Source organism: Diabrotica undecimpunctata, chromosome 5 (genome assembly GCF_040954645.1).
Source record: "Diabrotica undecimpunctata isolate CICGRU chromosome 5, icDiaUnde3, whole genome shotgun sequence".
In the NCBI taxonomy this organism is placed as follows: domain Eukaryota; kingdom Metazoa; phylum Arthropoda; class Insecta; order Coleoptera; family Chrysomelidae; genus Diabrotica; species Diabrotica undecimpunctata.
In genome coordinates, this window is record NC_092807.1 from 142,947,785 (window position 1) to 142,961,343 (window position 13,559).

The 13,559-nt window shown below is 31.9% G+C and overlaps 1 protein-coding gene across 2 annotated transcripts in view; it reads right to left on the reverse strand.

Moving 5' to 3' along the window:
- Positions 1 to 5,020: 5,020 nt before the first annotated feature.
- fwe (calcium channel flower) overlaps positions 5,021 to 13,559 on the reverse strand; it is a 43,231-nt gene continuing 34,692 nt past the window's right edge. Inside the window, exon 5 of one of the 2 annotated variants that reach the window (XM_072532884.1) lies at positions 5,021 to 13,316. In XM_072532884.1, coding sequence (XP_072388985.1) covers positions 13,175 to 13,316 — 142 coding nt within the window. In that variant the 3' untranslated portion in view covers positions 5,021 to 13,174. The remainder of the gene's footprint in view (positions 13,317 to 13,559) is intronic. The other variant, XM_072532885.1, reaches the window with a different exon arrangement.

Genomic DNA, 13,559 nt, shown 5'->3' on the forward strand with positions numbered 1-13,559 from the left:
AACTTTCCTTGAGATGTAATGCTATTGACCATCTCAGTGAAATTTATCATTGACTCATTTTGCACAAGCAGAGTTCGGGTTTTCACCAACATATTTCTCCTGTCTTCAATCTGTTTCTGGGAAATTGCTTTGTGAGTTGATTGTAACCTTTTCCCGTTCCATTTTAACTATTTTCATAATTGTTAGGGTAAGAACACTTGAGATCTGCCTGTCTTTAACGACCAGGTTGGTTTTATTTATCTCAACTGTCAATTGTGTTGAGACAGTTACCAAATATTACCTAGCACTGAATAAATCATATCTTCATTCTTTCTTATTAGAATATTTTTAAAACTGAAAATAGTCTCTTTTCCTATATAGCTTTAAGGAAACCCCACCTTTTTTGTTTTTTGGATTAGTACAATACTTAAATTTAGAGCAGCTGTCAACAAAGTTGTATGGACCAACGTGATTGCCAACATCCACAGAGGATAGGCACCAAAAGAAGAAGAATACTTAAATTGAGTATTTGTTTCACACTTCATGTAATGTTTGTTACGGTCTTCAACTTGTAAACATTCGAGTGATTTTACATAATCACTAGTTTGATTACATCTCTTTATATAAAACACCATATATTAAAAATTATTACCATTTTGCTTGGATGATGGATGAAGTCAATGTTTCCAATTTCTTTGCGTTTTTGTCATACATATCCTAGTATCATTCTTGTTGTGTAACATTTATCTGTTATAATATCTTATTAATTTGTTAATTTAAAATCACGCAATTTATAAAAAAATTGTAGGACAGTACACACTACCTTTTTTAAATTTTTGCAGCACCTGTCATCTCTTCCCAGCTGTTGAGCTTTTAAATCCACTTCTGCGATGATTCTTCTACGAACAGCTTGTTGGAATGCCACAATGGCGACTGGCAATTAATATCGAAGATATGCCTTAAATCATCAATTTGCCGGTAGGTATACAATTTAAGTGCCTTTTAAACAATTATTTATTAATTGTATTTTTAATAATCATGTGATAAATGTTTTGTGTTTTTAACTACACTGGTTTTCAATGTAACTTTAAAATAGATACGTGTTTTGTGTGTCGCTGCCATTACTTGTATTTAAATTTTCAAATAATTGCCGGCTGTTTTTAAAGTGGCATTTAGCAATTGAGGCTATTTTTATAATTCAACTATACACTCAACACGATTACATTGCGTGAATTTTTCAATTTTTTGACCAATTCTTTGTAACACGGTTAGCTGTAATTACCATTGATATTGTATTACTGGTCATGTAAATCACATTTTACATTATTATTCTTATTTCAATCAACATGAGAGGTCACTTTTTGGCCTTCTCTTTGAAATTAAAGAGCTTCGCTAACCCTTTTAAAAGTATTAAGTACTCTTCCAGATTTGGACTGATACTGTTTTGTAAGTACAAAACGAAACGTTTCTGCTAATATATGAATAGTAACATCTTGCTTGTTTCTTTTCTCCTCTTATCTGGCTGAAATCTTAAAATCTTCTATAAGTTACTAACCATTTCCAGTAATGTTCTCTGTCTTACTCATAGACATATATATGAATATAGACCGTAGTCAATATGTTCTTTGTCTTACTCAGACCATTAAGTTAGAATCTACGGAGTAGCTATGAGCATATTAACGTGTGTATTAAAAACGGCGTCAGTAGGTGTGGCTAACGATCATACCAATATGGCGGTGGGATCAGGGCCTGACTTAATAATATTAAAACTACTATACAAATATGACTAGTTATTCAGAAGATTTAATCACAATCTAAAAAAGTGCAATACATTTTTAATAAACTATGATTTATTTATCCCGCGGTAAACACTTAAAACACGACATATTATGCATAAAGATAAATTAATACATTTAAATAACAAGTTGTATCTGAAAGAGATAATAATATAAATATTTTAAAGGGTAAAATGAATACACGGTATGAAATAAAAGAAATACGTTCGTTTTACAACTTATATTACAAAGTAACTGACACTTAAAAATTTAGTGCAATTAACAAAGTTAGAAAAGTTATTATTAAAAAAACAAAATTGAATATCTGTCGAATATCACAATATAAATACTGTGTAGAAATTAAAATAATTATTTTGTAGTAGTTAATAAGAAATTTTAAGATATTTAGGATGAAGATATTTGAGTATTCTCAAGAATAGCACGATCTACCTTACTTATAAGATTTTTATGAATACTATTAATGTTGATTTCAAAAATGAAAAGCCGCAAGAGACAGAAAATATTAACGCCCGAAGAGAAGGTAATGATACGAAACGTTTATGAAGGAATTTTCGGCAGAAAAATGGCATTAAATGTTAGCCAAGCGGTCGACATTTGTGGCAGTTTAACAAAAGTACCCGTTAGCTGTATTTATCGTGTACTTAAAAATACATCGGAAAATAAAAAGCAAGAAAAAGGTAAAACTAGAGGTATGAAAAGCATTGTTTTGGATGACGAGACAAGGAATATTATACGTCGAAAAATTCATACATTTTATTTTCGGAGTGAAATTCCAACACTGAAAAAAAATTTCTTAAGAGCTCGAAAACGATGACTCTTTATCCAAGATATCTCGTAGAGTCTTAATCAGGACCATGCGCGAAATGAACTTTCGATATGTAAAACGCAACAGAAAAAGTATGCTATTAGAAAAAAATGAAATTATTCTGCGAAGAAGGAAATATTTAGAAGAAATACGCAAAATTCGCAGCACTGAACGCAAAATATATTATTTGGATGAAATCTGGATTAACGAAGGTAATATAGTTTGGCAAGATTTAAATGTCAAAAGTAAACGCGAAGCATTTATAGAAGGCTGGTCTACAGGATTAAAAGCTCCATCAAGAAAGGGACGGCGTTTAATCATCACCCATATAGGAAGTGAAGATCATCCTTGATGATGGTTTGCTTCAATTTGAGTCGAAAAAAAAACAGGTGATTATCATGAAGAAATAACTTCCGAAGTATTTGAGCGCTGGTTTAAGAGAATCTTACCAAAATTGGAACCTGGGTCTGTGGTTGTTATGGACAATGCGCCATATCATAGCCGCAGACTAGAACAATTACCGACGACGGCATGGACGGTGGAAAGGGAGAATTCAACAATGGCTTACAGAAAACGGATTGCATACGAAGAATCAATGCTCAAAATTCAGCTACTTGACATTGCACGGTTAAGGAAAAGTGAATATCTTAAATATGCTGTGGATGAAACTGGAAAAGATTATGGTGTCAAAGTTCTGAGTTTACCACCTTATCATTGCGAACATCCCTTTTCCTTAATCCCATTGAACTTATCTGGGCGCAAGTGAAAGGAGAAGTAGCACGCAATAACAAAACGTCCAAATTAAACGAAGTTAAGGAACTTTTGATTCAAGCAATCCTCCATGTAACTCCAGAGAAATGCGCTAAATGTATAGGCCACATAATTAAAGAACATCGTATGTGGGAACTTGACACTCATATCGAAGTTTTACTAGAGCCAATTATAATTACACCAGGTGAAGATAATGACAGCGATAGCAGCACTGCATCTTCAGATTTAGACAGCGAATAATATTTTCTAATAGTTTAGTAAGAACATCAGCATAAAAAAACCAAAAACAAAAAAAAAAAACGAGAAGAACATAGTAAGTGTGTATATTGTTTGTGATTAAATAGAATAGTACAATGTTTTGTTACAACAAAAATTATTTTTATAGAATTTTATTTTGTTTTATAGGATTTTATTTTGTTTTGTTTTATACTGTTTAAGTGTTTTGTTCATTTTATTTAATGGGACAATATGGCTCTTGGCGAACGACCATTTAAAAAAAGTAACGCGTCACAAGACATATCTCTGGGGTGGTGTGGAAACTGTCTTAAAAAATTTTCATTGTGTAACTCTTTAAGGACGGGTCACGTCAAAAGACGTTTTAGCGTAACTTCCGCGACAGCTGGGTGGCATCAGTAAGCTTTCTGCCAAATTACTTGTTTTTTATAGCTTCTTGTTTGTGGCGTTATGTATTTTTAGGAGGCTGTATGGAATAAGCCTCAAAATATTTATTCATAGGTGTAATTTACTGATGTTTCGATCTCTACATAAAGAGATCGTTTTCAAATATATTTCTATGGCTTTTTGCTTGCCGTTCTGTACATTTAGAAATAATGTTGGGAATAAGTAACAATATATTTATTCAAATGTTTAATTTACAGACGTTTCGATCTCTATATTACGAGATCGTTTTAAAATATACAAATGATATTTATTTTTCTATATCTTTTTGCTTGTGGCATTCCGTATTTTTAGGGATAATGTTGGAAATAAGCCACAAGACATCTATTTACATGTTTAATTTACTGACGTTTCGATCTCTATTCCAGAGACCGTTTTTAAAGTTAAGAAAAAAAAAAGAAAAAAAAAAGAAAATAAATAATATAAGATTATATAAATATATAATAATAAACAAATAAAATAAATATAACTATAATTTATATCTTTGAAAACGGTCTTTGGATATAGAGATGGAAACTTTAGTAAAAACCTGCAGATATATTGTGGCCTATTTCGAACAATAATATTTAAACAATATAATTTAATTAACTTTGGTCTTTCCCCACTTCTCCGCCTTCAAAAGATGAATCACTCTTCCAAATAGTGGAATTATAGTATAACATAGACCGAGCATACCGGCCGTACGTGTGACGACAAGATCTCTTTCGGTTGTTCGATATGTCTCTCTCTCTAGCGCATTGAAACTCCTCATTCTCTCTCTCTTTCCCACTAAAAAGAGACGCTACTATACTTACTTGATGTACGACACGGACATAACAAACAACGAAAAAACAGACTATGATAATAAATACGTGTATAGTCTTACTATGATGGGTTATATCCGTTTACCAGTTGAAATTTGAAGTGGAGTGCTGCGGATACGGATAATACTGATCTGGAATTTGTATTTTAATAGGATCAAAGTGTTAAAGTGAAAATAAATTACAAATAATTGTCTTAATATAAGATAGGTATGTTTATTGCTACAACACAGAATAATACACTTTTCAACAGTACAACAACTAGTTGCTATAATAATTTTAATATGATAAAGGTAACAAAAACTATTTTAATGAGTCATTGTTACTACAGATTATGTATACTACAAATAAGATATCTAATAATTACAAAGCTTGGTTCACGCAAAAGATAGATACACAGTTTTGTACAATTTTAAAATAATTTCAAATTGACTAGTAGTTTAAAAATATCTTTACTTTATTTACGTCTCCATTGTGAATTCATATGCAACTATTCAGTTAATTTTTACATTGTAATCGTATCACTAGAAGAAAATTCTAGGGCGTCCCGTTAATCCACGAGTGTGTTTCATTTTTTAGCGTTTTACGTTCTTCCACTAGGGATCAAACCATTCTTAACTCTGATCATACTACTACTCATCCATTAGCCGACCCTACAAATCAAAGTAACAAATCCAATTTGGATTTTCTACTATTTAAAAAACATCTTACAGGGAGTCCCGAATTAGAAAAACAAAAAAGCGCGAGAAGTACATGAACACCTCGTGATGATCTTTCCGAAAGATCGTAAAGTAACAGTAGAGCGAGTGCAAGTCGTACTTCAAAACAGGTTTGTGCTAGCTTGTGTTTATCAGCAAGTGTTCACGTGTATTGGTTTAGACGCACTTTTTTAACTGATATTAGATCATATGTCTACAGATGATGGAGCTTATTAAATTTCCGCATTATTCCACATTTATTTCCACATTCGACGTCTTTTATGCAGAAGTGTCCAACTTTTTCTCTGTAAGTTTCGTCAAAAATTGTGTGGCCATTTTTGAAACCAATTTTAACATATCAAAATTTGGTTGAGCTGCAAAAACTTAAAAAATCGGGTTAAAACAGATTTTCGACTATAAGCTGTAAATAAGTTGACAGCGAAACCTAACTGTCAACAAAGAGAATTTTTTAACTGTACTCCACTGAACCAAATATTACTGGAGGTTATCAATTTCCACTCGTCTCATAGATCCCCACACATGATAATAAGTATAATAGAGAATACTAAAAAACAACCATAAAAATTAACTGAATAGTAACAGTATCACAAGTAAATTAATATATGATTAATTAATATAACACAACAGGAATTAGATATGTATTATTAGCTGTCAATTCATAGCTATTTTTGTTATCCATCAATGACTTGAAATATTAAACGATTTTTAAGATCAACCAAATCATTTTGGTTCAAATAAAAAAAATGTTAACTAGAAATAAACTATTACAAAAAATGACCTCAGTCATTGGAATGACATTATTTCCTTTAGACAAAATGGAATTTTTATAAGACTTTTTGGACATGGGAAAATCAATTTCCATCAGGAATATTATATATATACAAAGTGACATAATCTTATGACAAAATAATTCGTGTGAAAATGATTAAATTATGAACAACATGTAACATTTTTTTTTTCACTCTGTATAAGGTTTTATTACACGTCTTTCAAATATCCGAGAGTTTTTATAAACATTTCAATTGCATCTAAGAATATAATTTCATATTTCATCAGTTGGCTTTTCCTACATTAGTGGTAAGTTGGACCTTTGGTCAATATTCACTTTATCATAAAATTTTTGAAATGTTCAGATCACCATGATTCATCTAACGTGTCATGTCAGATGTCACTTTAACATTTCCGTTAAGACCAGAGGAGCCATTCTGTCTCCTGCCGTCTCCCACAATATTATTTAGACATACAATATATATATATATATATATATATATATATATATATATATATATATATATATATGGTTTTTCTAAAATTGAGTATAATTTTATTGGTTATCTGTATTGTTTGTATTCTACACAGGTCACTATAGAAAATTTCAGAGGTGGATCAGACATAGGTGCCTGCCTCGGCGATTGAGAAATTAAAGCGTATTAGCCGCTCTCTACTCAGTTTAAGCTAGACATGGAAAAGCAACAATCTTGTGTTGTTATATTATCACTCAACTACAGAAAATACGGCAAAATAAAAAAAACCACTAAGCCGTAACTCCTTCTAGGTAACAACTTACGCATATTCCAAAATGGACAGAAAAACCAAAAATTTAGTCAACTTCCTATTGTTCTTCTGTTTATCAAGGTATATTTAGTTGTTCGATATTGACGTTTTATTTATGATAACCCTAAAAATTCTTCTGTAACACAGTCAGTTATATATCAGCAACAACCTGGAAGAGCAACTGAGATTAGAGACGACTTTGCTGCTATGTTTGTCAATCTCTATTAGTCCATGAAGAGTAAAATACCTTAGTAGCATATCATGACTTAAGTACACTTTGACGTCATAATCTTTCACTCCTATTATAAGATTTAACATACAGCTGACTTAACGTTGACTTGACACTAACTTCACGCTGAACCGACGTTGAATTATCGCTAACTTCGTGCTGAGTCAAAGTTATCTTACCGCTAATTTCATGTAGATATGACGCTGACACAGCGTGAAGTTATTGTCAAGTCAGCGTGAGGTCAACCTTATGTTAGAGGTTATAATGAGAAGTGAAAGATTATGACGTCAAAGTGGGCTGTGCTCAACTGATATGTCTATGTAAAAAAACTTTCACTAATGTATAAATGATTAACTATAAAATTCCGATAAAGACTATGTTCACAAACCAACTTTTTCTAAAATTACATCACTCGGTATATTTTAAAACTTATTGAGCAAAAATTATACTTATGCAAATAAATATATATGCACTGGACGTAAAAATCTAATATTTTAACACCGTGTAGTCTAAAAATATTGTACTTTGTCGAATTCTTCAAAATTATACAAATATGAAACTATTCCTGTATACCTCAGTATAATGTACTGATCCAAATGTATGTAATAAAGTACAATATTTTTAAAATACACACTATACAGTCTTCGATACATACGATAATTCTAAAATACAAGTATACTTACATTAAAAATTAACTTTAAAACGGTTCAATTTAAAAAAAACTTAATTATACCCTTGGTATAACGAACAGCATAGATGTTGGCAAAGTTCTCCGGATAATATTGTAAACATTATTTAACAGAATATTTTTTTAAGGAAAAAAACTTTTAAAATACTAAATTATAATCTGAACTTTCCGAATGCCATTAAATACCTGTGCTGCTTTGAAATTTTTCCGACACAAAAAAAAGTACGTATAATTTTATATTAGCCCAGACGAGATCTGTTTATGCTATTTTATAGTTAGTATGACCTTATTTTTCTAGAAATGTCTCTATTAGTTTATTTTATAACTAGAATATGAATATGCTCCAGCTAAAACAATTTTTACGTTATACATCCTATTTTCAACCTTTTATTCTGAATATCTCGGACAGCATAAAATATACCACAAAATGAATACAAATGGAATTGTCAATCAAAAATTGCTTATATTGGAGCATTTTTAAATTCCGTTCTGTGTGAAAGTTGTAATTCACGTATTTGAAATTCCATCCTGTAAAAGGTTTTAATTTGAGACACTTAAGTCTCTTCTGAACGATCTATTTTAGTATCTTTTGGAGATATAAGGTTAAGAGGTTTAGAATCGCAGCAACAAATGTTTTAAAATCATTCCCGGCTTGGATTTAAAGGGGGTCAGGTCGAATTCGAGGAGCCCTTATCAGCTTTTCGCCGATATGACCTATGTTTGGGGATCTTTTACGATCCGGATCAATGGTACGTGACAGTATAATTATTTGTTAGAAAACTCACATAAGCAGTTGTAAAAATATCGTTTGGAAATTTTTCTATCAGAAATCGAAATCTTTTTAAAATTTATGAAAATTGTTTCAAAAAATTTAAAGATATCTCCAAAAATGGCGTAAATAAAAAATGTGATACCTTTTTCTGTCTTTGCACAATAATTTTGCAACGCGCCTGTCTGGAAAATTCGAAAATTCAAATTTTTATTGTGTCAAAAATTGTTTGTTATGGGTATGTTTGATTTTTACCTAACGATGTTGTTAAATCCACTTTGAATATTTAATGATTATATTACTTGACTTGAATATAAAAACAGAAAAACCTCTCATTTTGCCTTCTCAATTGTTTTGGAGATAAATTTTTCATTTCTCATAAGCAAATTTCTTCATAGATAAGATACTTTTCGATATATTCAGGATGGACCATGGACAAATAGTGGCTTATAACGACGATTTTTCGATTTGAACTTTTTCACCTGGAGCACATTCATATTCACGTTATGCACAACATTACGGATATATTTCTACAAAAATGTAAGCTCCGACTGACTACAACCAATGTAAGCAAGCTATTTTAGAAATACCCGACTGGACTATGTCTCATAAAAATGGTTTAAATAATTTAAATACCGTTCCAAAAGAGATTATATAGCATAAATACATGGTTAGATAATGATAGTTTATATTCGGAAAACAGATCTCTTTTATATTTCTAGGTAAAAATTTTACATTTATACCTACATCTGATGACAGTGTTACATTTGAGTCACCCTGAAAGACTTTTGAGTGTATTAAGTGTCCTTGTGGATCCAAAAGAAAAGTATATACGTATACATATGATTATCATAAGAATGATTAAACCACCTACGCTTGTATGGGTGAGACTGTATTTTCCAGAAAATTTGACACTTTATAAGAAATCTTTGAAAAACATTAAAGTGACCCAGCAAGCCATGGAGCAGTGATTAATCCCCATACGTGATTAAAAAAACCAGACAAATGATTACGTATACTGCGTGGAAAAGATAGCAGATGTGAAGTGGAATTGTGAAAAGTTTTGCGGCTATTTTACCAGAAAATCATATTATATATTCACGAAAAGTTCTTTATTTGGTAAAAATAAAGTTTTGGGGAATTTTTTAAGTAATAAACAAATACTTTCTATTGTTGAGTTACCCTCAATATCGATAACTAATATATCCGAAATTCCTAGCGTTTATTGGTCCATTCGAAAGCCCGCGGGCCAAAACTTTTATTCCACCAATAAAAGAGTCTCTTTTCACGAGATAATTTTTTATTGGCCTACATTCAAGGTCACTCATTTTGTCAATTCTCGACAAAACGCAACATTTATACGTATTTCCATATTATCTTTATCAACCATACAATATTATTGCGGAATAATCTTTTGAGTACTCTTTGTGTAGAGTAAATGTCTTGTTACTAAGTAAAGTCGGATAATTTAGCTTTTTTTATTTGGAAAAATTCTAGTGACTCACTAAACTGTCACTCAGTGAGATATCGATGACTCAGTAGATTACTTAACCATTTTTATAAGACACAAAAATAATTTACCAATAAGCTAATAATAAATTATATCACAATATAAAAATTTACTAAAAGTAAGGACAGTTGATATGAAATCTAATAACATATTAAAAATATTTAAAATACCATTAGTGCCCATGAGTACAAAGGGTTTGCACAGCAAGATTATTAGACAATTATGTAATTGTAAATATATCTGAATTTTTAAATGATTTTAGACTAATTCGATAATATATTCTAATTCGAACAAAAGTTACAAACGAAAAAAACTTTTATAAACGAAGTGTCGCGTCAAACCGAAATGTGAACGCCAAAATTGAATTGTATGATCTTGATTTTGCATAGGGCGGTCTAATAAGTACTTAGCCTTACCGCCCGATGGCGTCACTATCGCAAAAGAAATTCACTATCGTGTAATACTGTCGTATTGACAGAACGTCGACTGAATGTTTGCGAGATAGCTGAGAAATCTTAAAAGACCGCGTGGGTAATAGCCTGCATGAAATTTTGGGCACGAGAAAGCTGTCGGCGCGATTGGTGCCGCGTTTACTCACTCCAGACCACAAGCGCAACCGTGAGACCACTTCAGAGCACTGTTTGACGCTGTTTGTCGTGACCGTCGATGAAACATGGATCCACCGATACATACCAGAGACTAAGGAACTGTCGAAATAGTGGACTTCATCCGGCGAACGAGCTCCGAAGAAGGCGAAGACTGTGCTATCGGTCAGAAAGGTGATGGCCACCGTTTTCTGATATTACACAAGATATGATCTACTCTACTAGAGTACTGGCTAGAGTAAAATGGTCACAGGGCTTGACTATGTCGAATTAATGGGCCGATTCGATGACGAATTACAGAAAAAACGCCCCCATTTGACAAAAAAATGCTCTTCCACCATGACAACGCCCCGGCTCACACCTTCAATGTCATCACGGCCCAATTGGGCTACAAACTGCTGCGTGCGACTTCTTGTTGTTTCCAAACTTGAAAATGTCACTCTCCGGGCAGAGAAATTTGAGTCGAACAGCGGAGTCCCACCTAGACATCTTAAACAACATAATGTTCAGAGGAGTTTTTCCAGTTTTATATAATTTAAATATTTGTATCACAGTATAATTCTTTAGTTCATACTACTCGAATAAAAAGCGAGCGGGTGAACAACAACAATATAAACGTTTTTCCACGGCGAGCAAAAGTCCTGACTCTATAGAACCCATCGAAAATCTATTGAAACATTATATCGAAAATTTGCAAAACGACATGCGACATTTATTACTTCAAAATTATTTTGCACTGGGCATTATTTTGCCCACTTCACAAATATTGGAACGAGTTGTAAAAGCCAATGGCTTTGCCATAATAAAGTATTTGTAAAACTAATAAAACTAATATATTTTTATTCTTAATATTCTCCCATCTTTTGTAACACCACTGGTTAATCCAAGACTGCTGGAATAAATATTAGAAAATGTCATAACAATCAGCGAACTACTACTCATCCATCGACCGACCCGATTCCCCGCGAATTTCAATTCAAATCTACTTTTTATCCCACTGCATTTTAAAAATGTTTAGCTGGACAGCTTAAACACCATGGATCCACTAAACTACCCACATCGAAGCTCACCGGACCGTTGAGTCATCTAATTATTTTGTATTAATACCTAATTTGGTACATATTAATCCAAAATTCAAATAAAAAAAGAAATATTACAGAATATTTCATTACCATATTACCAGAGATATTTTTTTATTACACCAATAACGCTCAGGTATTGAAAACTTCATTGCAAATGCGCGACGAGAAATTAAACCCACCAGAGTCTGCATCTCACTGAAATAATTATAATATTTATCTTGTTGCCTCTTAGTTATATTGTCAAATTGGTCTGAATTATATAAAAACAATTATCTTTTAAATATATCTGAATAACTTACTGCTGTACAAACACACTGGCATTATTTCATCGTTTAGACTGTATATGTTTTGATATCTAAGTTTAAAGACTGCCTCTATGTTTCAAATAAAAAATATAGTATACTACTATTACCTAATACACATTATCTACAAAAATGAATAGTGAATGAGAGATGTAGAAGTCCGAATGCAAAATTTATTCTGTAAAATATAATACTAGCCTTATATACTTTTGGAAGTTTTACAAATCAAACTGATATCGACTTTCGTTTCCATATAAACTAAATAAAAAACAGTAAAAAAATTGGAGAATGGTCCCTGGAAATTTAATTTCATTACTGAGTTTTAACAAGAACGTCCACAATATTATCGAGCAATTCTTATATGTCTTTTATTCGTTGTACCATAAATTTGTTGAGTAAGAAAATTATTTGGAAGTACAAATATATTTAATTCAAGAACAATTAGGTACCTGAGAATAACATTCTTTATGTCAAAACCAACTACACCCAAGTTGTAGGTGAGTTACTTTTTGGCCTAAATGATGTTCACGGAAATGTTTATTTAACACCTTCGTTAATTAATTCATACAGCTTGTACGCGTACACGTTACACGATTGCTGGGTATAATAACCTCATTTTATTTACGTAGTGAAATAGGTGGAGGACGTTGTGATAGTGGTCTTAATCAGTATACTTGGGATATGCCGCTGTCAACAGTCAGATACGATATACGTATATAAATGATACGTACTTCTGACACAACTTCCTTTTATTTATTATTTATATTTTTGTACTCTGACTTCTACATGTCAATGGTCGACTTTCACTTTTATATCAAAATTGGGGTAAGGGGGTATAAGGGATGACCAAATATGGAAAACGAGGATGTAATAGTGCGTAGATATTTTCAGACATTGCTGTCAAAAACCGGCGCACCGCTGAAACTGATAGGCTGAGCGTGAGCGACAAGATTCGATCGCATACCTTTTGATGGTGGCACTGCGTTTTCCTCTGCAGTCGCTGCTTGTCGCATCTCTTCAGCTGTAGCCCTAAATAAAGAAAAAACATGTATTGTTTAGTTAATCAAAAAATTCTGAACTGTAGCATTTACTTTTCAAAATATTACGATATAACAGCTCATATTGTTATAAGTCGCTCTAAAAAAATAGTTTATTTTTAATTTTAAAATAAATAGATCCGTTACTGAGGGTTTTTATCTCCGAATTCTTTATAACTGAATCGATTCATTTGAAATTTTGTGTGTTAGTAAATAATTACTCAAGGAACAAAAG